Raw genomic sequence first — 27,221 nt, forward strand, 5'->3', positions numbered from 1 at the left:
TGCAATATGGCGACCTCCGTGAAAGAGGACCCGCTCCCTCTGTAGATATAAAGGGCTTATTCTAAGGTAACGAAAACACAACAATTCTTATTTTCAGGTGATTATACACTGATGGAAACATACTTATAAATATTATATTCCATTTCTGCCAGTAGGTCCTCCTACATGTTACATACTGGACCTTTAAATGATCTGTTGACATACTTTCTATTGTATCCAGCATATTGTTTTGTTGGCTCAGTTTGTGCGAGGGGAAGAGATTTATTTGTCAGAAGGTGTTAATCCACATTAGGCAAATGTACATACTGTCAGCTGAATATTCACAACAGAGACACATCAGGAACACCACACCCAGTGCAGCAGTATCATAGTTGCATCATCCATGGAGCCTCGCAATAGTTCAGGCAGGCATGAAAGAAATTTTATAGTCACACGTTCCATACATCCTCCAATCATGTATGTCCATGACCTATCTCTCATTATAGGCAGTCCATATAAACATTTGGAGTATGTCTGCATACAATGCTGAGCTCTGCATCCTCACTACTACACTGCTGCCTGCTTTCAGAAATGTAACTCCCTCCACCTTCCCATCCTCCTGTATTAGCATGTAGTTGTACATGAATTTAAATGTTTTTAATATGTGTTCATGTTCATTAAATGTTGTATATCTCAGGCTCTGCCAGTGGACAGTCTGAAACAAGCTTGCTCAGATTTGTTCCACAGCATCACTTAAAATGCATGTGGCTGCATGGTCAAAACCTTGACACGACTGATTCTCAGTTGAGTTGAGGAAGTGTAAGGTCAGGGAGTTTAAGCTGCTTTGTAAATATTGTTAAATGAACCATCATAGAAAAGGTTTCAGTCGTAGTCATCTGGACACTGTTTTCAGAATCAAGACGTTTCGGCTCCCATCCGGAAGTCATTCTCAATTGTGAAGAAATGGGACGGGAATTGGAATTTTACTGAAATTTTACTGAAACCTTTTCTATGATAGAACACTCCTGGACGAATGAGGGACTACACCGTCTTATTGTTAAATGAAGTTATCTCCTTTACAATAATGAAGCTGTATCTCCTGGACCTCCAGTTTGCTCTCCTGTGTGGATCAGATTAAAATCTGATATGCTGCTGAAGACATTCACTGCTCTTTCACCTCTTGATTTTTATTGGTTACTTGCTGTATCCTTTGGATGGCGGTAGAATGTCCTTCTCCAGCATCTGTAGAGTCTGCCGGACTCCCTTCTCCACCCTGCGGAAATGCAGCCTCTTCCAGAGGCTCTTCTGCTGCTGACGCCCCCATTCCAGATCCCTGAGGAATACCTGCACAGAGGGGGACTGGGTGACTGACACACCTAACGATAGACCTCATGTAGAAATTTTTTTGTATTCTTGTACTTTTTTTCTTTCAGGTTTGTTCGTATGAGTATTTCAAGTCTGATTCACCAGACTCTCTTAACTGCACAAACTTGTTGAAAATCACTCATTTTAGCCTGATGAATGCCACCTGTTCATGAGGAGGTATGTGTTCATAAGATTTCATCATTAGCATAATAAACGCCCCTAACATTGCCATATACCGTAAGTGAACCTGCTCTGCTCATTTGTGGGACATATATGGACAGTAGTGTCCGATAGTGTTACTGCGTCATAATACAATTATACATATTATTAATATATGCATTTTGCTGTAGACATGAAGGTCTGAAAATCTGATCATGTAAGTTATGTGAATAACAACTTATGTGAAAGTTATGTGCATATTTATATGCATGACACCATCATCATCATCAACATCTGTAGCCATCATCATCGTTGTTATGTGGTGATACCCAATTATATCTATCGATCAAGCCTGATGAAACTAACCAGTTAGCTAAACTTCAAGCATGCCTTAAGGACATAAAAACCTGGATGACCTGCAATTTCTGCTGTTAAACTCTGACAAAACTTAAGTTATTGTACTTGGTCCCAAACACCTCTGAGACACATTATCTAAAGATATAGTTATTCTAGATGGCATTGCCCTGGTCTCCAGCACCACCGTAAGGAACCTCAGAGTTATCTTTGATCAGGATTTATCCTTTAACTCCCACATGAAACAAACGTCAAGGACTGCCTTCTTTCACCTACGCAACGTTGCAGGCACGTGTCTCAAAATGATGCAGAATAACTAGTGCATGCATTTGTTACTTCTAGGTTGCAATACCTTATTATCAGGCTGCCCGAATGAGTCCCTTAATACTCTCCAGTTGATCCAGAATGCTGCGGCACATGTACTGACAAGAACTAGGAAAAGAGATCATATTTCTCCAATATTAGCTTCTCTGCACTGGCTCCCTGTAAAATCCAGAATAGAATTTAAAATCCTTCTCCTCACCTACAAAGCTCTTAACGGTCAGGCACCATCATATCTTAAAGATCTCATAATACCATATTACCCGACTAGAACACTGCGCTCCCAGAATGCAGGGTTACTTGTGGTTTCTAGAGTCTCCAAAAGTAGAATGGGAGCCAGAGCCTTCAGTTATGAAGCTCCTCTCCTGTGGAATCAGGTCCCAGTTTGGGTTCGGGAGGCAGACACCATCTCCACATTTAAGAGTAGGCTTAAGACTTTCCTCTTTGATAAAGCCTAGCTTGAACTGAATCATCATCACTGTACTCTCTTCACAGTAGAATGGCTTAAAACATTGAAAGAAAATCTTGGCAGATTTAATTCATTAATACAAGAATCAGTTTTTAAACCCACACTGGTTGAGTCCTACTTACAAAAAACAAGGGGATTGGTGAGTTCTATTTTGCATGTGTTTTATTTCTTTTTCTACTTTTGTTCCTGTGAGTGTGTACCTTAAGCTGCTGCTTGACACGTTCACGGTCCCAGGAGGAGGCATTCTCTCGTATCACACTGAGGATGGGGTGCCAATCCTCGGAGATGTCTGAGCCTTCAGTGACTGAAGCCAGGACCTTGACCCGTCGGCCACTGCCGCTGTGGCTCTTGGGAACACCTCGGATATACAGTGACTGCTTCCCCACATCACTGAGAGGGTTCAGATACAAGCTACACAAAGACACAAGACATTACATCAACACGTAAACGTAAACTAGTGTGACATTCTTCATGGACTACATGTGTAACAGCTAGCAAACATTAAGGCATGCTTTCAGTATGTCTTTGCAACATGTCTCCAGTTGATCCAAAATGCTGCGGCAGGTGTACTGACAAGAACTAGGAAAAGAGATCATATTTCTCCAATATAATAGCTTCTCTGCACTGGCTCCCTGTAAAATCCAGAATAGAATTTAAAATCCTTCTCCTCACCTACAAAGCTCTTAATGGTCTGGCACCATCGTATCTTAAAGATCTCATAATACCTTATTACACGACTAGAACACTGCACTCCCAGAATGCAGGGTTACTTGTGGTTCCTAGAGTCTGCAAAAGTAGAATGGGAGCCAGAGCCTTCAGTTATCAAGCTCCTCTCCTGTGGAATCTGTACTTTCTCGTCTCTCCTTTTGTTGCTTTCAGCAGGTATTTCTACCTCTGGAGCTGCACAGTAGTGAGGGACGGATGGAGCGTGAGATTGACAGGCGGATCGGTGCAGCGTCTGCAGTGATGCGGGCGCTGTATCGGACCGTTGTGGTAAAGAAGGAGCTGAGTCGAAAGACAAAGCTCTCGATTTACCGGTCAATCTACGCTCCTGCCCTCACCTATGGTCATGAGCTTTGGGTAGTGACCGAAAGGACAAGATCGCGGATACAAGCGGCCGAAATGGGCTTCCTCCGCCGAGTGGCTGGGCGCTCCCTTAGAGATAGGGTGAGGAGCTCAGTCACACGGGGGGAGCTCGGAGTAGAGCCGCTGCTCCTCCACGTCGAGAGGAGCCAGCTGAGGTGGCTAGGGCATCTGATCCGGATGCCTCCTGGACGCCTCCCTCGGGAGGTGTTCTGGGCATGTCCCACCGGGAGGCGGCCCCGGGGAAGACCCAGGACACGCTGGAGGGACTATGTCTCTCGGCTGGCCTGGGAACGCCTCGGGATCCCCCCGGAGGAGCTGGAGGAAGTGTCTGGGGCGAAGGAAGTCTGGGAGTCCCTGCTTAGACTGCTGCCCCCGCGACCCGGCCCCGGATAAGCGGAAGAAGATGGATGGATGGATGGAGCTGCACAGTCTGGATCTGTGGTTGTGGGCCACCTGTTGCCCCCATGTTCCAACTCGACAACTGCTATTACAGTTGTTGTTATTGGCCTTGTTACTATTATTGTCATAATTATTCATATGACTGTCATTCCTATTATTATTAATTTATTAATATTAATATTACCACTACCCTTAAATTATTACAATTTTAAAATTCTAGGTGGAATTTGCATTGTGCTTCCCTCTCCCCCACACCCCCTTCTCTCTCTCTCTCTCTCTCTCTCAAAACCTAACACGGCAGCAGCAGATGGCCGCCCACCATTGAGTCTGTTCTGTCCAAGGTTTCTGCCTGTTAAAAGGATTTTTTTTCTTGCCACTGTCGCCAAATGCTTGCTCATGGTGGGATTTGTTGGGTCTCTGTAATTAATATTATAAAGAGTACCGTCTAGACTTGCTCTATAGGAAAAGTGCAATGAGATACCTTCTGTTATGAAGTGGAGCTATATAAATAAATTTAATTAAATTGAAATGTCCATGTGTGTTTTACAAAAGCTGGATCCAAGCCAGAGCTTTTCATCAGTATCAGTATCCCTGTGTTGGTTTGCTATTGTTAACCGTTAGAAGCGATTTTAAAATGTTATGGGTGACTTTCCATGCTCATGGAGTCCCTGCTCCAAGCTACATCTCATTCCTGTGAACAGCAGAAAATGCAGCCTTAAACCCCTTAAGCATGGCTCCCCTGATTAATGTTAACCCTACAACCACTGATAAATTTTACTTTGTCAAATGTATTTAACTCTGTTCATTATTTGCAGTGTATAATAATAATAATAATAATAGTAAGCAAATCTCCATATCTACACAATGGCTAGATAAATCTAATCAGTAGCAAATGAAGTGACAACTTCAGATTTTCGCTTTAACATATATGACTTCTATCACTTACTCTTATTAGCAGCAATGGAAAATATGTTATATTAAAATGGAATAAATGCACATTTGTTGAACAATCCACTTCTAAACAGATTACTATGTTCTTATTTAAACTACTATATGAAACCGGGAGGAACAGCATACTAAACATTATTAGCCAAAAACATTATTATCTTCCAAAACAGATAATAAACCATACCATTACTAATAGAAAGGTTTGGCACTCCATATGAACTGTCTCTTCCACTGCAGAAACTAAGTCCAGCTCCCCTGTTCATTGAACTCCTGCTCCTTAACTATGTCACAGAGCTACCTCAGTAAACTAAGAGCCCTGGACATCCTCCAACCTGGCGATTATTACGACAGACAGGGTCCAGTGAATGTCCATATCAGGAAAGAGGAGCCTTTTCTATATGTATCATTTACCATATATATTTACTAAAATAATTATTTATATATATATATATATATATATATATATATATATATATATATATATATATATATATATATATATATATATATAAAAATAAGATTACAGACATCAGCTTTAAGGGCATTTTTGTGTGTGTCTGTGGCTTTCAGAATGAAACTACATGAATATATACAGATGTAGATGTAGATGTAGTGTAGAGCTGCTTACTGCACAGTGTGAATGCTGGGGTGTTCCCTGCAAGCATCCACCAGAGCCAGAGCAGCGTTGTCTCCGATGTTGTTATAGGCCACGTTGAGCTCCTGGAGGTCCGTGTGCTGCTGGAGCCTCTCGGCCAGCTCCCGCGCCCCCTGGTCCCCCAGCCCAGTGTGCATCAGGGACAAATGTGTCAGGGACTGGTTCTCTGGCAGGGCCTCCATCAGGGTGCGGGCTCCAGACTCCAGCAGAGGGTTGTCACACAGTCTGGAGACCACATTAGAATGAGTCATTTTGTCTTTTACTCAGAACACATGGTACATACAAATGGTGACATCAACCAGGGGCCTGATGGCACAAAGAAGGACTGTGACTGTGGTTAACATCTAACAAATGGTCAGAAAAAAGTAACTAGGACTAATGGACTCTGTATTCTAGATAAACTAATAGTGTCTTTTCATAGTAGGGGATAGTCACTGTGAGCTAAGCCAAGAGCAACCATGACCGTTTAAGTTGTGCTGGCACAGCACGAATGGGTTCCCCTTACCACTTGAATGGCATGGTAAAGGTGTTGTTTACCTTGACATGTTGCAGGTGTGTTGGTTCACACAAACTGCAGTAAAAGTCTGTCGCCTGCAGCTCTATGTCGAACAGGTAAATGTGGCCGTTTCTTTCTTTGTAATATTTAAACCTGATCCACAGTGCTGAATATGTCCATATATGTATATGTATGTGTTTTATATAAAAAAAAAAACTTTGTCCTTCACCCTCCGCGGGTGGTCTCGTCCTTCGAGCTCGGGTCCTCTACCAGAGGCCTGGGAGCTTGAGGGTTCTGCGCAGTATCTTTGCTGTTCCCAGTACTGCACTCTTCTGGACCGAGATGTCTGGTGTTCTTCCAGGGATCTGCTGTAGCCACTCCGCCAGTTTGGGGGTCACTGCCCCGAGTGCTCCGATGACCATGGGCACCACTGTCGCCTTCACCTTCCAGGCCTTCTCCAGCTCTTCTCTGAGCCCTTGGTATTTCTCTTGTTTCTCATGTTCCTTTTTCCTGATGTTGCCATCGCTTGGTATTGCCACGTCAACCACAACGGCTTTCCTCTGTTGTTTGTCAACCACCACGATGTCAGGCTGGTTCGCCATTAACATTCTGTCAGTCTGGATCTGGAAGTCCCACAGGATCTTGGCTCGGTCATTCTCTACCACCTTTGGAGGTGTTTCCCACTTTGACCTCGGGGTTTCCAGTCCATACTCAGTGCAGATGTTCCTGTACACTATGCCAGCTACTTGGTTATGGCGCTCCATGTATGCTTTTCCTGCCAGCATCTTACACCCTGCAGTTATGTGCTGGATTGTCTCAGGGGCCTCTTTGCACAGCCTACACCTTGGGTCTTGTCTGGTGCGGTAGATCTGGGCCTCTATTGCTGTGGTGCTCAGGGCCTGCTCCTGTGCAGCCATGATGAGTGCCTCTGTGCTGTCCTTCAATCCAGCCCGCTCTAGCCATTGGTAGGACTTCTTGATATATATATATACTGTATATGTGTGTGTGTGTGTGTGTGTGTGTGTGTGTGTGTGTGTGTGTATGTGTGTGCAGGGCATTTTTTATTGGTGGGTTGGTTCACTGGTTGAAAGGTCATGGTTAGTACCACTCAGCATATGAAAACAGAAATTATTTCTCAGACTCGTCTGTGTCCCTGTGTGTGTGTCTCTCACTCACTGACTCGAGTCGCAATGCTCATCAGAATGCCCAGATTTGATTGGGTGAGTAGCATGACGATGATTTACAATGCATGCAATTGGTCTGTGAGTTTCCTGCTAAACCAGTGCCATAAAGGCTAGAAAAGCTGCGTCAGTTAAAATAGAAACGCTTCGTCAAAATGTAATAATTCTCAACAATTTATCGATATTCTCTACAGCAGACGGGGGAAAGAGAAAGTGCAGCAGCAGCATGACAGATTACGGGTCAGAAATTAACAGAGCTTGGAGCAAAAATGCCCATGAATGCTCAAACTTTTTTTCTTGCTGTTCTCACGTAAGTTTGACAGTTTGACAATATAACATAATAATTATACATTATTTCAGAGTTTAGTAAATGCCCCTAAAAACCAGTTCAAGGGGCAAAAAATTGGCTACCTTCTGAAAAAAAGGCACAAGGAGGCCCTCCTTTAACACAGGGGGACACACAGCTCGTACTGTGCCAAAAGTGCCAGTCTATTATCATTTTTCTCATGTTTTTCAATGCTGCAGTCGATCTCAGAGAGCAAAGCCGCTGGGAACATACTGTGTATAATTAACTGAAATTTGAATATTCCAAATAAAAAGACAGCAGCACAGTAAAGACAGGATTCCTTTGGACACACTGGCTAAAAAAACAAAGACATGATTTAAAGTGTAGTCTTACTGTAGAGATCTAATAGAACTCTTGGGGTCTAGTAGCAGATCTCTCAGGAGGATGCAGGACTCAGGACCCAGGCTGTTAAACTGCAGACTGAGGACAACAGAGACAGGCAGACACAACAATCACAAGACACACAGCATACACATGCCAGACAGGCATGGGAGTCATCCAAAGTCAATAAAAATGCATTTTAAAAACAGCAGTAAAGAGGGCTACGTTTAACACCATGAAGTGACCCAGTAATTGATCATGCTCTGGATCATTTTAAAACAGTATTGCTGGCGTTATTACATGTTCAAAATGATCATACGGATAAATCAACACCTCTCTAAAACAATTTCAACAAAAACTGAACATTATAACCTTCTTGAAGGTAGGATTTATTGCAGGACTGTTGTTGTTGACTGACTTAGTTTTAGCCTAATAAACTGGCAACTGAGTGTATTTTTATCTTTGCAGTGCTGGACTGAACCTGTTTTTAGTGTTGTGAAAAGTGTTAGTTGCAGTTTGTACCATTAGAACCTCCCACCAGGAGAACTCCTTCCAGGAAGTCAGTTTTACTTTACTGGGGAAGAGGGGAAAAACAGGAAAACTGGTGCATGTCACAATTTTTCTGTATTTCAAAATCAAGCAGCTAAGTGCAGTGGATTAGAATTAATGCCTGCAGGGCAGAGGAACCACTTGAGTGCGACTGAAGGCAGCACAAACACCCATAAGGCATACACACAGCAGAAAAACAATGATCTGAGAATGACATTTCAGACTGCCACTCAGAATTAAGGATGAGAACAATAGTATGTTTGTACTTGTTTTGTTAATATATTTTTTTAAATGCCATGTATTCTGTTTCATCAGTTTGTAAAATTCTGTTGTGATTTTGGTTTTGGTCATTTGTTTTGTGAATTGCTGTGTTTTGCACTTCCTGCCCATCATGCTATCATCCCCTAGTTGTGTGCTTCTATGCTACAGTAGCCTGTTTAAAACACAGGGGAAGCCAGGTCTCTAACCAGGTTTCTTAATTAGAGCATGTTCTAACACAGGTATGAAACCTGTGTAGACTCTGCTGGGTTACCTGAGTAATCAAGTTAATAATATAATTCTAACACAGCATTGATCAAATTCCTGGGGTCATTTACTATTATTAACAGTGTCTCCATGACATACATGACGTTTGTTCAGCAGAGAGCACTGACTGAGTTTTGCAATCTCTGACACTGCTGTGTGTTTTTAGTAAGGCTAAATTTACCTGGAAAGACAAAGAAATGGCTCAGGCCCATCCTACATCCAGGACAAGGTCAAACCATACACCCCAGCCCATCCACTATGTTCTGCTACTGCCAATCGGCTTGCTATTCCCTTACTATGAGGGGGCCCCAGCTACCGCTCAACAATGGTGGAACGAGCTCCCCATTGATATTAGGACAGCAGAAATTCTACACATCTTCCATCGCAAACTGAAAACTCATCTGTTCAGACTGCACCTTGCCCCATAAAACAAAAAACCCCTCTTTCTCTGTCTCTTGTTGTTTCTAAATGTAGCACTTGAAGCAGTTCAGCATATTTGATTAAGTTGATGTACTTGCATGATTCTTGCAGTTTGGATTGTATCCACATGCTTGAATGCACTTTACCATCTGGATTCAGATCTTTGTGACCATGTATTTACTTAGCTATAGTTCAACCAACACTGGTAAATGTAATGTGCTAATAGATCTAACTTCTTAAAACTGGAGCATTAGTAGTAATATAACATGTACAATGTTCAGCATCATGCAGAATACAAATCTGTCCTTTCAGAGGTCCTCCTTTGTTATTCTAAGAGCTTCACTGCAAACCACAACAGACCAGTTATTGAGTTTGTCTCACTTGAGGTTATGTGTGTGTCTGAAGGCAGGCCACAGCATCTGAAGCATGTCATGTGTCAGGAGACAGGAGGACAGGTCCAGCTCTTCAAGGTGATAACTACAGAAAGGCACCATAACACATCTTTAAAAAATATATTACAAAATTAAACATACTAATTCATTCCATTTCATATACAGAGACACGAACCAACTCTAATCTTGTTATAATCTCTGCCAAACAATTTAAATCTGCACTATGCAATCTTGTGTTAATGGCACAGCACAAAAAGACAACAGAGACCAGAGCTGTTTTCTATTTCTGTAAATACCATAACATCTTCCTTAATTTCAGCACTTTCTATTTTACACAGCCACAAGGCAGCACTCCTTGTCTGGCTGAGCAAAAACATGGCCTCAACCACAGATTGTAGAACAAGATTAAGAATCTACAACCACTCTGTAGATGGATTTAATCCCAATCCATCCAAAAGTGCTATCATGCTGATGTTTATCAGGTAAAATGTTTCATGTTCACCATCATAGTTAGCGTTTTAGCATGTTAACATTTGTTAATTAACATTAAACACAAAATAAGACGGTGTAGTCCCTCATTCGTCCAGGAGTGTTCTATCGTAGAAAAGGTTTCAGTCGTAGTCATCTGGACACTGTTTTCAGAATCAAGACGTTTCGGCTCCCATCCGGAAGTCATTCTCAATTGTGAAGAAATGGGACAGGAACTAGAAATTTAAGCTACTCTGTGTTACATACATACATGTAACACAGAGTAGCTTAAATTACCATACCATTAAACACAAAGTACAGCTGAGGCTTATGGGAATGTCATTATTTTTGCAAGAATTTGGTCATAAACTGTATTATAGTATATTATATTTTGATTTGCACATCTCTTATTTCTTACTAGAAATAATTGTCTCGTTGCGGACTTATTTATTATTATTTCTATTTCTATTCTATTAGTACTTCTATTCCTGTGTGCACTGATGTGATAGTGAGCAGCTGTAATGAAAGAGTTTCCCCTAGGGCATCAAAAAAGTATTTCTGATTCTGATAAACCAAAGTAATGATGATGATGGCGCTATATGAAAAGTCAGGGGATCAACAAAGTTATTAAAATTCATCCTGAGAGGAACATGAATGTCTAAATCCATTCAATAGTTGTTGAGACATTTCACAAATATCAACCTCATGGTGGCACTAGATGAAAAAACAGACAAAGTTAGTAGGATTCATCCTCTGGGAACTATGAATGTGAGACAATTCATACCAAATGACAGACATTGCCGTCCCTTGACCCACACCGTTTGTGTGGCTAAAAAACCTGAACGTAACGTCTGTAAGATCAACAACTGACTTTGTAATTCAACATAAAATTGTCAGTATGTTTTCTACTGATTTCAATACAGTGAATGTTTTTATAGATCCGGCATCTCCTGGCCATTAGGGCTCCATTAGAAACTGAAGTTTGAGGCACTTAAAGTTCGCATGAAACGGAAAGCAGAATGCTATTTGATTCCACATATTTAAATGTTTCCTGTAAAAACACGAAGCTAGGGAGGGACTTGTCGCGGATACTAATAGCGCTGAATGTGTGTTACGCCCCACCTCCACCCCATGCAGACTGTGTACGGACTGATGGCTGGACAGGGACCGAATACAGAGTCCGAAACCCCACGGAAGCCAGTTTGACGACAGGGAATGTAGTACAGGTTGGTTTTCTTGCCGGGTTTGGCTCCTAGCAACCCTGAGCTGAGTCAGCTAATAGGACTGCTAGCTGCACGGCTAACCATGCTAACTAGCTAACGACAGCTACAGTTAGCAACAGTTAGCGATTTAGCTAAAAGTCCATCAGGAAACTCCGTAAATCACCTCAGTAACTTTACGGCATTGCCTGTCGTCCGACTGGCCTCCGTCTCGGAGACTGTGTGAGGCAGAGCAGCCAGAGAACATCAGAGGGAAAACCAGAAAATATTTTCTCCATAAAATATGATCCAATTTCAACCAAATTAGTGAATAAAGTTGTGTTTTTGTACAAGTTGTGTGTGGTTATTTTTTTTTTTTTACAGTAATCAGTTAGGCCTGGCCAGCCCCCAGAAACACTCTGTGGTGGCGTCATAAAAATTGAGAAAGCGTTTCATTGGACACAAAATTAATATACGTCCCCGAGTGCAGGATGAGTCATCAACATTTTTTAATTGTTTTCCAGGAAATTACTAACTCTAAAATATCATTAAGAATACCTACAAAATGACTTTTTTTGTCATTGTTTGGCCAGATGCTGTTGTATAGTTTATTTATATAGCGCCAATTCATAACAGAAGTTATCTCATTGCACTTTTCCTATAGAGCAAATCTAGACCGTACTCTTTATAATGTTAATTACAGAGACCTAACAAATCCCACCATGAGCAAGCATTTGGCGACAGTGACTTCCTTCAAGAGGCAGAAACCTTGGGCAGAACCAGACTCAATAGTGGGTGGCCATCCGACACTGCCGTGTTTTGAGAGAAAGAGAGAGAGGTTTGGAGAGAGAGAGAGAGAGAGAGAGAGAGAGAGAGAGAGAGAGAGAGAGAGAGAGAGAGAGAGAGAGAGAGATAGATTTAGAGAGAGAGAGAGAGAGGGAGACAGAGATGTTTAGAGAAAGAGGTTTATAGATAGAGAGAGAGGTTATAGGAGAGAGAGAGTGGTTTTGGGGGAGGGGGTGGGGAAGAGGGAGGTACAATGCAAATACCACCTAGAATTTTTAAAATAGTAGTAATGTAATTGTAGTGGTAATATTAATAAATTAATAATAATAGGAATGACAGATGTAGGAATAATGATGACAGTATTAGTAACAGAGTCAATAACAACAACTGTAGTAGCAGTTGTCGAGCAGGAACACGAGGACAGCAGGTGGCCCACAATCACAGATCCAGTCTCTGCAGCTCCGGAGGCAGAAATACCTGCTGAAAGCAACAGAAGGAGAGAGGAGAGAAACGAGAAAGAACAGAACTACGGGAGAGAGAAGATGGCGAGTATAGATGACGTATAGTGCAAGACATATCATATAAAAACACTTAAACATCGATTTTGATTTCATGGGGACTTTAGGCACTGACTTCATCACTGTTGTGGTGGTTGCAGCCTGATAACAATTTTTAAAAACAGCCAAGTTTTGACAATAAGGCCCAAACAGTATGACTCAGTCAATAAGGCCTAGTCAGCAAGGGTCAGGCAGTAAGGCTCAGTCAGTATAGCTCAATCAGTAAGGCTCAGCTAAGTCAGTAAGGCTTGGTCAATACGGTTTAGACAGTAAGGCTCAGAGAATAAGGCTCAGCTCAGTCAGAAAGGTTCAGACAGTAAGGCTCAGCTCAGTCAGTAAGGTTCAGACAGTAGGATTCAGACAAAAGGCTCAAGGCACAAAGTTCAGTGAATCAACACTTGTGGATAAAAAGCTTCAATAATATTTAGTCACCCAAATCCAAATGGGAACACAATAGATTGCTCTTTTATTGCCATTTAGGAGCCATTACTGGATTTTGCCCTTAAGTTTCAAATTATTGTGCACTAATGAGACTTTCTAGCAGTATATAGTGCCAAGTCTACAATTTCATTAAGGCCAATAGTTGAAGCTGCAGCTTCGCTATGTAGAAGGATATTCTTTTAGATCAACTTTGTAAATAAAAATTTCTAGATAAAAATATCATACAGAGCAGCAAAAAAAACAAAAACAAAAAACAAACAAAAACAAAACCCTACATACTGAACAGGTACCAGTGAAAGCATAATCCATAGTTTACCTTGCAGGGGAACATGAGAGCACAGAACTCAGCACAAAGCATTTGAGCGACGTCATACGAATGTTGGTGAGGCGGATGGTTCTGATTGAGGCCAGAACCTCTGCAGTCAGTCTGGGGTTCTGAAACTCATACAGAAGGACCAGCAGATCCATCAGCTCCTCTGGTGGCTGTGGCTTGCTGAGCTCTAGCATTAAATGAGATAAAAGACTCTTATCATCCATACAGCTTTCTGTCTACAACTGAAATAAAATAAGTGAAATTGAAGAGCACAAAAATGCACCAAATTCCTCCACTCTTGGCTCTGGCAGGGCTCAAACGAAGATGTTATTTCTCCTGTTACGTAATCTTGGGGCACAATTCCACACATACTTTCTTTTTTTAGTTTTGGTTTGTCTCAACTCACACTGCCCAGTTATGAGCAAATGATGGCTTTTTTGCACAACCATATAATAACAAGTGGAAGTTCTTTTGGTGAACTCATACTGCGAAGGTAGCGATTTTTGCAGTAGGGATAGAAAAGACTAGATTGATCTACCATTTTAGCTTCATACCCGTGAGAACACGATCTATATCTGAATATGTCCAGTATCGGCCCAGTCAACGTTAACTACAAAGATTTAAACACTCCAACTCAATTTAACTGCTCAAGAAATGCTTGGTCTGAATTGGCTGGAAGTCTATGAAATTTCAAGTTTTACCTAAAGGATACTTCAAGATGTTTTAAGTTTGAAGCACACTTGACTTAAGAGTACAATAAATAATATCAAATTAAAGTCAGTATGTTTAATATTTCAAACTAAATTAAGTTCAACTTCTTCAAACATGAAAACAATGCATACTGTATAAGCAAGACTGAAAAGAACATAAATGTTACCTCTGACAAGGTACTTCCTTAGGGCACGTGTGATCTGGGCCACAGTGGTGCTCTGAATGCTGCATCCAAGTTGCTGGAGAAGGACACGGTTACCATAATGCAACAGTCCACCCATGAAGATGGGGTAGAGCTCAAAAGGCTGGCCTTCACTGTACTGCTGTGGCTGTGGGCCATGGACTCCCAGGAGGCTTTGCTCCACCTGATCCAGGACATCCTCATTGTAGCTATCCTCAGTGCGGAACATCTCAGCTGCCATGGTTCTGGCAATGCTGCCTTTGCTGAGACTGCTGATTTTCTCGTAGAGCTTTGGAAAAAGCTTAAGGAGCTTGAATACAGCAAAGATTCGGAGGGGGATGAACTTAGAAAGGATATTGACAAGAGCATTAATATCCTCACTTTCCTGACCAATGGCCACAGACACCTGCCTGGTCAGCTTCTCCAGAGCCGATTTGTTCTCTCCTAGAACCACGTAGAGAGCCGCCAGGTATTCCTGCATTGCTGGGACAGCAAATACATACCGCCTCTCATCATTCTCACTGGGTTCTTCTGGTAAAAGCTTACCACTTTCTACACAGGGAGCCAAGAAAAAGTCTAGCACATCAGTCCGGAACATGGCCAGCTGACGTAGCTCCTCATCTGTCTTGGTCTTCCCTCCTATCCACTGCTCCAGTTCCTTTTCTGAGAATGACGTGCGTTTGTATGTCACACCGTCAAATGCAAGTTTACCAACTGTACGGACTACATACAACATCAGAGAACTGTGGTGCTCCTGAATGGGAACATTTGTCCCTGTTCCTGTGCCCAGTACCTCACCCCCAAAGTTGAGCCTGAGGAAACTGGTGTATATGCCAGTCAGAGTGCGGATGGGTGCCTTTGCGTCAGTGAAATGGAGGAAGTGTAAGGTAGCACATGTGAGCCAGCAGTAGGAGGGGAGGAAGCAGGCCGCAGCCAACTGGCTTTCTCTCTGGAGGTTGAGGTAAAGCAGCTCTATAAGAGCCTGGGCCTCATGGTTACGTGCAGTTTCCCCACTCTGCTGCAGTAGGCGGCTGGTGAAGTACGCCCGCTGGCAGTCTGGGTCACTGAAGCCACAAATCTGTGCATAACGACTCACATACTTCTGAGGAATACGGTCCAGGGCAGACAGTCTGGTGGTAACCAAGATGCTGGCCTGGTAAACATAGAGCAGCCAACTTCCATAACCGCCAATCACAAATATTGAAATAAACACACTTCAGAACAAAACAAGGATTCAGACATTTTTTTGATTACTTGATACTTTTCCAAACTCCTAGGCTTGTTAAGCCTCAGATACTTTCATTGATTTTGCTTGGGCAGGAACACAGCATCTCTCTGAAGAACAAATTAAGTCCTGTCCCTAATAAAAGCCATATTGAGATGGGGAAAAATGACCTGTTCTATAATGGCTCACAAGGTAAATTCTTCAAAATGTGCATTTCCACAGCACGAATTCCATCAGTCCAACAACAGAGTCATGTCATACCCACCACTCTGCTGAGAACACTTTGTCTTTTTAACAAAAAAATCTGCTTTCACTCACAAATTCCTTTATCAAGCCAGTGTAAATGAAACTCAGCACTTCCTGCAGATGTTAAACATTAAACATTAAAAGCCTAAAAGTAAAGGGGAGGATAATTTCCATCAAGCTGCTGGAAGGCATTTAATTAGGGATGGGTATTGATCTTCTGTACTATTATTTGGTAACAAACGAAATGACATAACACAAGAGTATCAAAAACTGTTGAGTGCCTGGATCAAATACCTGATCAGATTTGTAATCTTGTCTGTTTAAAATAAAGGCCTGAAGCTGAGGAAAATGTAGGCTCCAGTCACTATTATATAATTAATGGTATTTAGGACAGGGCATGGCACTCCACTGGATATTCCTAGTGAAAGTTTCCAGGACAGTAACATTACACACATTCTTAGTTTAAGAAAGGGAACCTGGTCCTCTACAGCTGGAAAGCACTTGCAAGCCATCAGGTATCCATTTAAACATTTTCTTCAAATTACCCAGCTAATAGTAACATGTGGCATTGCAATCCTCATTGCAATTTGAAAATTCATTTTGCAATTGGCAATTCCATGTGCAAAGTGGCAATGCAATCCTCAATTCAGTTTGAATTATTTTGATTAAAAATTAAAATGAAATTTCAATCAGTTGCATTTCAAATTGCCATGGTTTTTTGGTCTCTTTATTCAAATGGCAATTCATTTTGGCATTGGCAATTTAATGTACCAGCGAAAGAGCGCACCCAGTCAATTGCATTTACACTTACTTCTCACCGTGCTTTTCTAGTGTCAAAATTCCAATGGAAATTGATGGAAATATGTTAGTCATCTCATCAAGGCGGTCTTTAGTTAGGACGTCACTTCCTTGTTCTGTAATTGGGTAACAGCCATAGACTCAACCACACCGACACTGTTCTTCTTGATGAGTAAGTTGCTTTCTACATCAGATAACATCCACATGTTCAAGATTAGTTTATTACAGTAGGGACATTGTGGGTTTTTTGTGTTTATCTACATCCTCATACTGAGGCATTACAAGCTAATGCTAGCTAGGCCTGGGTAAACTTAGTAGCTTGCTAAAAACCTAAGCAAACGCTAGCAAAGTAACATTAGCTAAGTTTACTACTGGTTGCTCACTAATTTACAAAGCTAGCAACAACAGCGATGGCAGAATAATTTCTGTGGAAAACATACAAGCATTTCAATTCAATGCAATGCACATAACACCTAGAATTTTAAAATAGTAATAATGTAAAAATAATATTTAAAACGCAATAATAATAACAGGAATGATAGGAACGAGCAGGAATACGGGGGCAGCAGGTGGCCTGCAACCAAAGATCCAGACTCTGCAGCTCCGGAGGCAGAAATACCTGCTGAAAGGGACAGAAGGAAAGAGGAGAGAGATGAGAAAGCACAAAACTATGGGAGAGAGAAGATGTCGAGTTAGTAACATGCATTAATGGGATAAAAATGCATACAGATGGAGAGAAGGAGAGAGGTGCTCATGGGAAGTCTCCCGGCAGTCTAGGCCTATAGCAGCTTAACTAAGGGATGGTTCAGGACTCACCCAAGCCAGTCCTAACTATAAGCTTTATTAAAGCGGAAATTCTGAAACCTACTCTTAAATGTGGAGATGGTGTCTGCCTCCCGAACCCAAACTGGGACCTGATTCCACAGCCTGATAACCATTCTACTTTTGGAGACTCTAGAAACCACAAGAAACCCTGCATTCTGGGAGCGCAGTGTTCTAGTCGGGTAATAAGGTATTATGAGCTCTTTAAGATATGATGGCCTGACCATTTGTAGGTGAGGAGAAGGATTTTAAATTCTATTTTGGATTTTACAGGGAGCCAGGGCAGAGAAGCTAATATTGGAGAAATATGATCTCTTTTCCTAGTTCTTGTCAGTACACATGCCACAGCATTCCAGATCAACTGTAATGTCTTAAGGGATTTATATGGGCAGACTGATAATAAGGAATTGCAATAGTCCAACCTAGAAGTAACAAATGCATGGACTAGTTTTTCTGCATCATTTTGAGACAGGATGTGCCTGATTTTTGCAATTTTACTCAGGTGAAAAAAGGCAGTCGTTGAAGTTTGTTTCATGTGGGAGTTAAAGGATAAATCCTGATCAAAGATAACTCCGAGGTTCCTTACGGTGGTGTTAGATACCAGGGCAATGCCATCTAGAGCAACTATGTCTTTAGATAATGTGTCTTGGAGGTGTTTGGGGCCAAGTATAATAACTTCAGTTTTGTCTGAGTTTAACATCAGAAAATTGCAGGTCATCCAGGTTTTTATGTCCTTAAGGCATGCTTGAAGTTTAGCTAACTGGTTAGTTTCATCTGGCTTGATCGATAGATATAATTGGGTAACATCCGCATAACAATTAAAGTTTATGGAGTGTTTCCTAATAATATTGCCTAGAGGAAGCATATATAAGGTGAATAGAATCGGTCCAAGCACAGAACCTTGCAGAACTGCGTGACTAACTTTGGCATGCACAGAAGACTCATCATTAACATGTACAAACAGAAATTGATCTGATAGATAGGATTTAAACCAGCTTAGTACAGTTCCTTTAATGCCAATTGAATGTTCCAGTCTCTGTAATAGGATGTGATGGTCAATGGTGTCGAACGCAGCACTAAGATCTAACAAGACAAGTACAGAGAAAAGTCCATTGTCTGATGCAATTAAAAGGTCATTTGTAATTTTCACCAGTGCTGTCTCTGTGCTATGATGCACTCTAAACCCTGACTGAAAATCCTCAAATAAACTATTGTTATTTAGAAAGTCACAACTGATTGGCGACTGCTTTCTCAAGGATCTTACAGAGAAAGGGAAGGTCAGATATAGGTTGGCTGAAACCCCTGGATCAAGAGTGGGCTTTTTAAGAAGAGGTTTAATTACATCTAGGACTGTGATACATAGCCTGTTAATAAAGACAGATTGATCATATCCAGTAAAGAAGTCCCAACTAAGGGTAAAACATCTTTAAGCAGCCAAGTTGGAATGGGGTCTTCGAGACAGGCTGATGGCTTAAATGAAGAAATCGATGAAGTTAGTTGAAGAAGGTCGATAGAAGCAAAGCAGTCAAAATATATATCATGTTTTACAGTTGTTTCTAAGGTTCCTGTGTTTGAAAATAAATCGGTACCTGTTGAGGGCAGGACGTGATGAATTTTTTCTCTAATAGTTAAAATTTTATCATTAAAGAAGCTGAAGCCGTTACTATTGATGGCTACATGAATACATGGCTCAATACAGCTGTGATTCTCTGTCAGCCTGGCTACAGTGGTGAAAAGAAACCTGGGGTTGTTTTGAATTTCCTCTATTACTGATGAGTAGTAGGCTGCTCTGGCATTACAGGGCCTTCCTGTATGTTTTAAGACTATCTTGCCAGACTAAACGAGATTTATCCAGGTTGCTGGAACACCATTTCCTTTCAAGTTTTCACAATGTTTGCTTTAATTTGCAGGTTTGTGGGTTATACCATGGAGCTAACCTTCTTTGTTTTATTATCTTCTTTTTTAGAGGGGCGATAGAATCGAGTGTGGTAGAGCGTAGCACACTATAACAAATAGAATTGGCTGTTGTGTTTTCCAGGTTGGGTATGAAGGACTGAGAACAAGTCTTTCGAATGACTTATAACTTAGTTTCGGTTTAGGGTTGATTAATAGGCTTAAATTGAAGATGGCTGTAACTCCCCCTCCTCGGCCGTTGCCTCGAGGAACGTGAGTATTAATATAACTGGGCAGAGTGGATTCATTTAGGCTAACATATTCTTCATGACCCAGCCAGGTTTCAGTAAGACAAAATAAGTCAATATGATACTCTAATATTAAATCGTTCACTAGTATAGCTTTAGATGACAGAAATCTGATGTTTAAGAGTCCACATTTAATTCTCCTATTTTGTTGTGCTATTTCAGCGTTTTTGTTTAGGCTTTTATGTATAACTCCTCTTCTGTTAACTTTTGATTTTATTAATTTAAGTGGTCGGGGGGCAGACATCGTCACTAAGGAGTTTTGGGTGGGTAACTGCTCTGGAAGTGCAGAACAACGTGTAGGACTGCAACTCTGCCTCCTGGTCTCAACTCTGGTTGTCATGGTTTTGGTCCACTAATAAACTTGACCAGATTTCTGGATAGGAGAGCTGCTCCATCCAAAGTGGGATGAATGCCATCTCTCCTAATCAGACCAGGTCTTCCCCAGAAAGTCCACCAATTATCTACAAAGCCCACATTGTTTGCTGGACACCACCTCGACAGCCAGCGGCGGAATGAAGACATGCGGCTAAACATGTCATCACTGGTCAGGTTTGGCAGGGGCCCAGAGAAAACTACGCAGTCTGACATTGTCTTGGTATATGTACACACCGACTCAACATTAAAGTTAGTGACCTCAGATTAGCGGAATCAGGAGTCGTTACCACCGACGTAAATAACTTACCGTATTTACGCTTCTCCTTATCCATGAGTTCTAAATAGGATTCAACATCGCCTGCTCTGGCCCCAGGAATACATTTGACTATGGTCACTAGTGTCGCTAACTTCACATTTTTCAAAATGGAGCTGACAATAATCAGAATTGGTTTCTCAGTGGGTGTGTCGCTGAGTGGGGAGAAATTGTTAGAAACATGAACAGGTTGGTGGTGAACAGTGGGCTTCTGCTTAGGGGTATGCTTCCTTCGGACAGTCACCCAGCCTCCCTGGTTTGGGAGACGGCTAAAAGGAGCTACTTCTGGTCGGTCCGCACCAGCTACTGGGGGCTAGCTAACTAAAGCAGCTAATGACTGAGTTCCCATGGTGCGGAATCGCGTTTCCAATTCACTAAGCCTCGCCTCCAACGCTACAAATAAACTACATTTATTACACGTATCACTATCACTAAAAGAGGCAGAGGAATAGCTAAGCATTTGACACACTGAGCAGGAGAGAGCAGGAGAGTGAGAGGGAGAGAGAGAAGCCATTGCTAGCTGCTAAGCTAAAGAACGGTAGCTAGCAAAATTAATAGCGTGTAAACTGTGGGATTATCGAGAATATCTTTAAAAGAAGGAGAGTGCTTTGAGTGCGTGAGCAGAACTAGTGAACGTTTAAATGTATAGCAGATAGTTAGTCATTATAATGAAGAATAAACAAAATTAACTGTGATGAGCTAAGCAAAATACGCTACTAGTAACACACAAACACCGGTGACCAGAAATGAGACAATATGCTTACTGCAGCACAAGGATGTTTACTTGTGAAAGTGACTTGTGTTTGAGATGTCCCTTATCAACCTAACTTTCCTATGTTAGGTTGATACTCGTTGAGAATCTGTATCCATTAACATAACATACAGATTCTCAATGAGTAAAAGAACCAGAATAGCAAGTGTCAAAGGAAACTTGTAGATTAATATTTTTTGCACTGGTTACTGATATATATTTAGTTGCTTAATCCAATCAGTTCAGTATCATTCATTGTGCATATGAAGGAAAAGGAGTGCGATGAAACTTGGGAGATGTCTCAATTAAGGCATTTAGCAATATATGTTGATTGCAATCAGAAATAATGCAAATGTGTTGATACACTTGGTTTTGTGAATTCACACTATTCACATTAACTAACTTAATGTTAACGTGCATTAATCATTAACAGTGACAGTGAAATACAAAATTGGGTTTCATTTTACCATAATAAAAAGCTACTACTATTGTGTGAGTGTGTTATCTTAACGTGTTCTTTCCAGGAATAGCAGATGGAAATTAATGTGAGCCTTTTGTCTAAATCTGGCACGTTTACACCATATTACAGTGGTATTGATTGGTCACGATCAAAAGAGAGTTATTGGATCATTAAATGTTGATTTTCTTCCCTCTAGAGAAATGTATTATTCTGACTGCTAGAACCATGCTGCACCCACACAATACCACATGAGTGATTACAATTTTTTTCTCTGAATATCATAAGGCACTATAGCAGACTGTTTTGGACAAAATAATTGTATTCAGTATTTCTGAAACAGGACAATACGGCAGTCATATTAACATATGGTAGTTAGCTAGTCAGGGTTTTCCAACTTTTTCAAAACTACTTTTTGTCACTACCCTACATCAGGATACACCAGTCACTATTGCAATGTATTTTCCATCCACAGCCAAAGTCTGGATCAGCAGTCCAGCGTGGGGTTTAGAGAGCTGTGGAGACCATGAGGACCAACCTTGGTGTGGATGATATCTGGGTTGTTCTGGAGGTGAATAACCCCTGATTGTAGCATCATCTTCATAAGTGTTTTGAGAACAGAGGATGATGTCCATGTGGTCTCCCTTCTCCACAACCACACGGATGGCACCAAGCACGCTGCTCAATACATAAGGTTTTCCTTATGTGGTCATTCAATTTTCACTGTGTGGATACCTTTCCTGTTAAAGCAAGACACTTTAATGAAGACTTGAAAGATGAAAATATGTATCATATACATACCAGCTTGTCAGACCAGGTGTATGGGGGTTTGCTTCAGTGCAGGACCATCATGTGTATAGACTTACATATTTAATACCCAAACATTAAAATGGGCAAATTTCCTCCGAACAGTATGGCTGAGTGTATGACACAGTTCTCACATTTAACTTTATTATGACAAAAGCATTATTAATAGTGATTCTCAACTGTATGAATTGACTGATTCTTATTGCATGAGTGCAGGCCTCAGAATTGACCGGTCTACCTGTGATGAGCAGATCCTCCTCAAAGTACTCGCTGCAGAGTGAAGTGAGAGGAGGAAGTGCCAGAGGGAGTCCACCTCTTTCTCCTCATATTCAACACCCATTGATTCAGCCTAGTTTCCTCACCTAATGAAAATTTAATGCACTCTAAAAAAAAATTTGTATTATGTCTTTGTATTCTAGTGTGTTGTAGCTAATTATTTCAACCAACAAAGCACCATATCTTCCAGGTGATCTGCAATGAAAATTTCTGTTATGGTTGCTTAAGTAAATGTTTTGCTGAGAAATTTACAGTATTTATCAAGTGTAAACTCACATAAGGAAATTACTACTGGGCTACATCTACTTCTCCAATATGTTACATCAATGTTGCACATTAAGATTAAAATAACAGGAAACATCAACAAGCTTGATAACGACTATTTGTCTCCCAGACAGACAGTACAGACAGCTGTTGTCGCTAGCTTTGTAAATTAGTGAGCACTCAGCAGTAAACTTAGCTAACTTTAGCTTAAGCTAGGGTTAGCTTAGGTTGTTAGCAAGCTACTAAGCTTACACAGGCCTAGTATGAGGTTGTAAATAAACACAAAATGCCAACAACTGCCCTGCTGTAATAAACTAATGTCTGAACTCTAGGTTGAACATATGGACGTTATCTGAGGTAGACAGCAACTTACCCACAAGAAGAACGGTGTTGGCATAGTCGAGCCTATGGCTGTTAACCAAACACTGAACGAGGAAGTGACGTCCTAACTGAAGACCCGCCTTGATGAGAGGACTGACAGATTGAATTTCCATTTGAATTTCTACACCAAAAAAGCATGGTGACAAGTGTTAATGCAATAGACTGGGGGCGCTGTTTTGCTGGCACATTGAATTGCCAATGCCAAAATGAATTGCCATTTGAATAAAGAGACCAAAAAACCACGGCAATATGAAATGCAACTGATTGAACTTTCATTCTAATTTTCAATGAAAATAATTCAAACTGAATTGAGGATTGCATTGCCACTTTGCACATGGAATTGCCAATTTCAAAATGCATTTCCATTTGAATAGAGGCCAAAAAACTTCCATACATGGCGGTATTTTTGCACTTCAGCATGACAAATACTTAATAATAGTGGACAGTAAAACAGATTTCAGAGAAACAGAACAAGATAAATAACATTGCAGTGATGGAGGACTGTTCCTTACCTCAGGCAGGAGGTATTTCCTCAGCAGATTCACCACCACTACACCTGGAGGCAGCGCCTCATTAGGATCACTGCAAAGCTCTGTGGCTCCAATCCGGAAGTCCAGTTTCATCTTCTCCATCCCATTGAAGAGGAAGAGCACATCCTTGGCCTGGTTTCCCTCCCCACTCAGCATGGGGTATTTTCTCAGGTGGAGGTACTTCCTGCTCACAAGGTCCCTTAAAGAAGCTACCCTATATGGGACGGGATTTGTCACTTGGTGCACTTACTAACAGCAGTGTGATGAAGCAGTCATTGTATAACTGACCATGCCCAAATTAAGTTAATGGAATTGTAGTTGTAAACTCTGTTATTTGATCATTACAAATCAAATTCATGTTCTGAGTGTTACGCATCAACCACCTGACCAAGACATGTTTTAAATTCTAACAAAATTCTCACGTGAAGATATTGTTGTTCACAGTTTGTATGTCCAAATTAAAGATAAATTAAATATCACCAAAATCTGGGGCGGCATGCATTCCAAACTGCCACTGTGTCTTTATTCAACCACTGTGGGCCGCCAAAGTCATAAATCTTAGAATATCAAGTAACAAAATCAGATGAAACTAGCTATAACCACATTGAGGTCAAAATTATGTTTTTTTCTTTTGTCCCAATCCAATTCCACTTTATAAAGCCTTAGCTGATAATGATAAATTAGAATGTGTTGACTGACTGATGCTGGGGGAAATGGCTAATATGACATGATTCCAAGATATCAGATATTTGTGACATAAGACAACTGTGGAAGATGCCACAGAGTAAAAGAAGGATATCTTACTTTGACAGTTGGCCAAGGTCCTCACAAGAGAAAGGAACCAGAAGCTTGAAGTGGGTCAGGGTGGTCCCAGTGCACCAATCCAGCACCATCTTTCGGACCACCGTACTTTTCCCTGTTCCCACAGCCCCGTACAGCAGTACATTGAGCCCCCGACCCTCACTCCAGGCATCAGTGGGCTCAAACAGCTGTTCCACAGTCACAGAGGGGCTGGAGGGTGTCTGGGTTTGGAGAGGGGAGCTGAGCAGTCCTGCACTCTCCTCAGCCTTTCTTTCCAGAATCAGTGGATCCACATGCAAGTAACCACCAAACTGTTTCTCCTCCTGAGGAAGGTGGCTGAACCACAGGAAGAGCTTCCTCTTGTGGATCTCTATGGCTTCTACTGTAAGAAAAAAGGGGCGTATACAGTTTGAGTGTATGTACCCATCCTTTCTACTTACCTTGTATTCTCTTATGATTAAAGAGATGAAACACATATCTATCAAAGTGGCACTCCAAATCTAAATTTGGAGCTCTTGTGAAAAACAGAATCGTCTAAATCAAAGCAGCAGAGGTAGAGATATCCTTACTTTTAATCCCTAATTTTAGTCAAGCTCCAAAACACTGGACCCTACATTTCTCATAATGCAACCCTGCCTGGTAAACGCCCACGTCTTTCAAACTCCACATCCCCAATTTGTAACATAGGCTTTGGACGAATGACACACCGTCTCATAGGCTTTGTTATAAATTTAAATCAGCGTTATTTTCTCAGACTTCACAAAGCTGGTCATACAATTGTTTTCACAGGATAAGTAGCACTTCTTGAGACTAGTAAACTGACTTTGACATTTAAAATTAGTGAAGTGTCCCGTTAAAACCTTGAAAAAAATCAGATTCTAATGATGCAATTTGCAGTTGTCTAACTATTTAGTTTAGGTATGTTTACTTAATGCATAATGTCTTGCAGTTTTCTCTCCACTTTCCATTGCAGCAAGCATTTTTGGAGCTGTGCTCGTGGCAAGAGGACTTGCATTTCACTGTTAACTGTGTCCTCTTGCCACCGGAAACACAACAACTTTTGGATGTGTGTGAGGACATAAAACTCAGGTAAAAATCAGTTTAAACTGATTTGCCCATTTTAAAAATTCCACTTGTTTTTCAGTGAAAATCAGTTGAGCAAAAATGACCATCCTTTATCCAACAAAATGTGAACACCCTAGCAAACACTAGAAACACCCTTGTAACTAAGGGTAATGTATAAAGACCCTAAAAAAAACCCCATAAGCAACCACTGGAGACGGCCCCGCAAATGACAAGAAACACTTGAGACTACAACATTAGACTGGACTTACCACTACTATTTCTGACGCTACTCCTACTACTACTAAAATGACTGGGGCGGCTGTGGCTTAGTGGTAGAGCGGGTCGTCTAACAATTGTAGGGTTGGCGGTCCAATCCCGATTTCCCCAGCCCACATGTTGGGCAAGACTGAACCCCAAATTGCTTCCGAGCGCTGTGTGTGTGAGTTAGTTTCTTTGCTCTGATGAGCAGTGCGGAGGTGGGCATGGAGAGCGTCAGCTGTAGAGGGGGAGGTGGGGAAGTGGCTCAGGTGAGCAGCATCAGGGAGAGGTAATTGTCACAGCTGAAACAGATTGACTAATTATTGGAGCTGGGCAGCGAGCCGGGCCGCCGCCATTCCCACTTGCACGTCCTAGCCCCTTGCCACGCTTTCACTCTCTCTTTTCTCTCTCTCCCTTCCAGGCTCCAGGTGCTACAGGTGCTACTCATGACCCACAGGGGGCTCCTCGAACACTGGGGCAGGAATGCTAGCAGTGTCGGCAGCACGGACACTGTCAGCGCGACTGCCCCCTCATGGAGGTCGGAAAGGTGATTTGGGTTGCTGGCCCTCCAACACCCTCCCCCGGTCCAGGAGGGACATACCACGTTCCAGTAAGAATCCAAGGGGATATACACTGGGCAATGGTGGATTCGGGCTGTGCGCAGTCCCTTATTCACCAGAACCTAGTTCGACCCGGGGCTTTGGTAAAGGCGGGTTGGGTGGATATTAAGTGTGTACATGGAGATGTTCACAGATACCCTGTAGTACCGGTGGAAATTTTACACGAAGGGACGAAAATTAGTATTATTAAGGCAGTGGTTAGTTCCCGCCTGGTGCACCCCCTGATTTTGAGTACTGATTGAATTGGGTTTGACAGTTTAGTGAGGCACTGTGCGGGTGTGCGTTCACGACCGTCAGGGACTTGGAATATATGTGCTGTGCTCAGTGGTGATGTGAGGTCGTCCGATGCTGCAGATGGGGAGGGGGAACCGCCGCGCCTCCGCAAGAGACGCCACAGGCTCCTGTGTTAC

At 41.7% G+C, this 27,221-nt stretch overlaps 1 protein-coding gene across 6 annotated transcripts in view; it reads right to left on the bottom strand.

Annotated features, from left to right (window-relative positions):
* Window positions 1-237: 237 nt before the first annotated feature.
* The window catches only part of nlrx1 (NLR family member X1), a 40,184-nt gene continuing 13,200 nt past the window's right edge, over window positions 238-27,221 (bottom strand). For 3 of the 6 annotated variants that reach the window (XM_044202249.1, XM_044202248.1, XM_044202250.1), the window contains 10 exons: window positions 24,872-25,250; window positions 24,050-24,281; window positions 14,607-15,774; window positions 13,733-13,916; window positions 12,340-12,441; window positions 9,955-10,050; window positions 8,092-8,178; window positions 5,709-5,960; window positions 2,848-3,058; window positions 238-1,323 (listed from right to left, as the gene is read on the bottom strand). In XM_044202249.1, the coding sequence (XP_044058184.1) occupies window positions 1,174-1,323; window positions 2,848-3,058; window positions 5,709-5,960; window positions 8,092-8,178; window positions 9,955-10,050; window positions 12,340-12,441; window positions 13,733-13,916; window positions 14,607-15,774; window positions 24,050-24,281; window positions 24,872-25,250 (2,861 nt within the window). In that variant the 3' untranslated portion in view covers window positions 238-1,173. The remainder of the gene's footprint in view (window positions 1,324-2,847; window positions 3,059-5,708; window positions 5,961-8,091; window positions 8,179-9,954; window positions 10,051-12,339; window positions 12,442-13,732; window positions 13,917-14,606; window positions 15,775-24,049; window positions 24,282-24,871; window positions 25,251-27,221) is intronic. The other 3 variants (XM_044202251.1, XM_044202253.1, XM_044202252.1) reach the window with 3 other exon arrangements.

The sequence above is a fragment of the Siniperca chuatsi genome, linkage group LG7 (assembly GCF_020085105.1).
Source record: "Siniperca chuatsi isolate FFG_IHB_CAS linkage group LG7, ASM2008510v1, whole genome shotgun sequence".
Classification (NCBI taxonomy): domain Eukaryota; kingdom Metazoa; phylum Chordata; class Actinopteri; order Centrarchiformes; family Sinipercidae; genus Siniperca; species Siniperca chuatsi.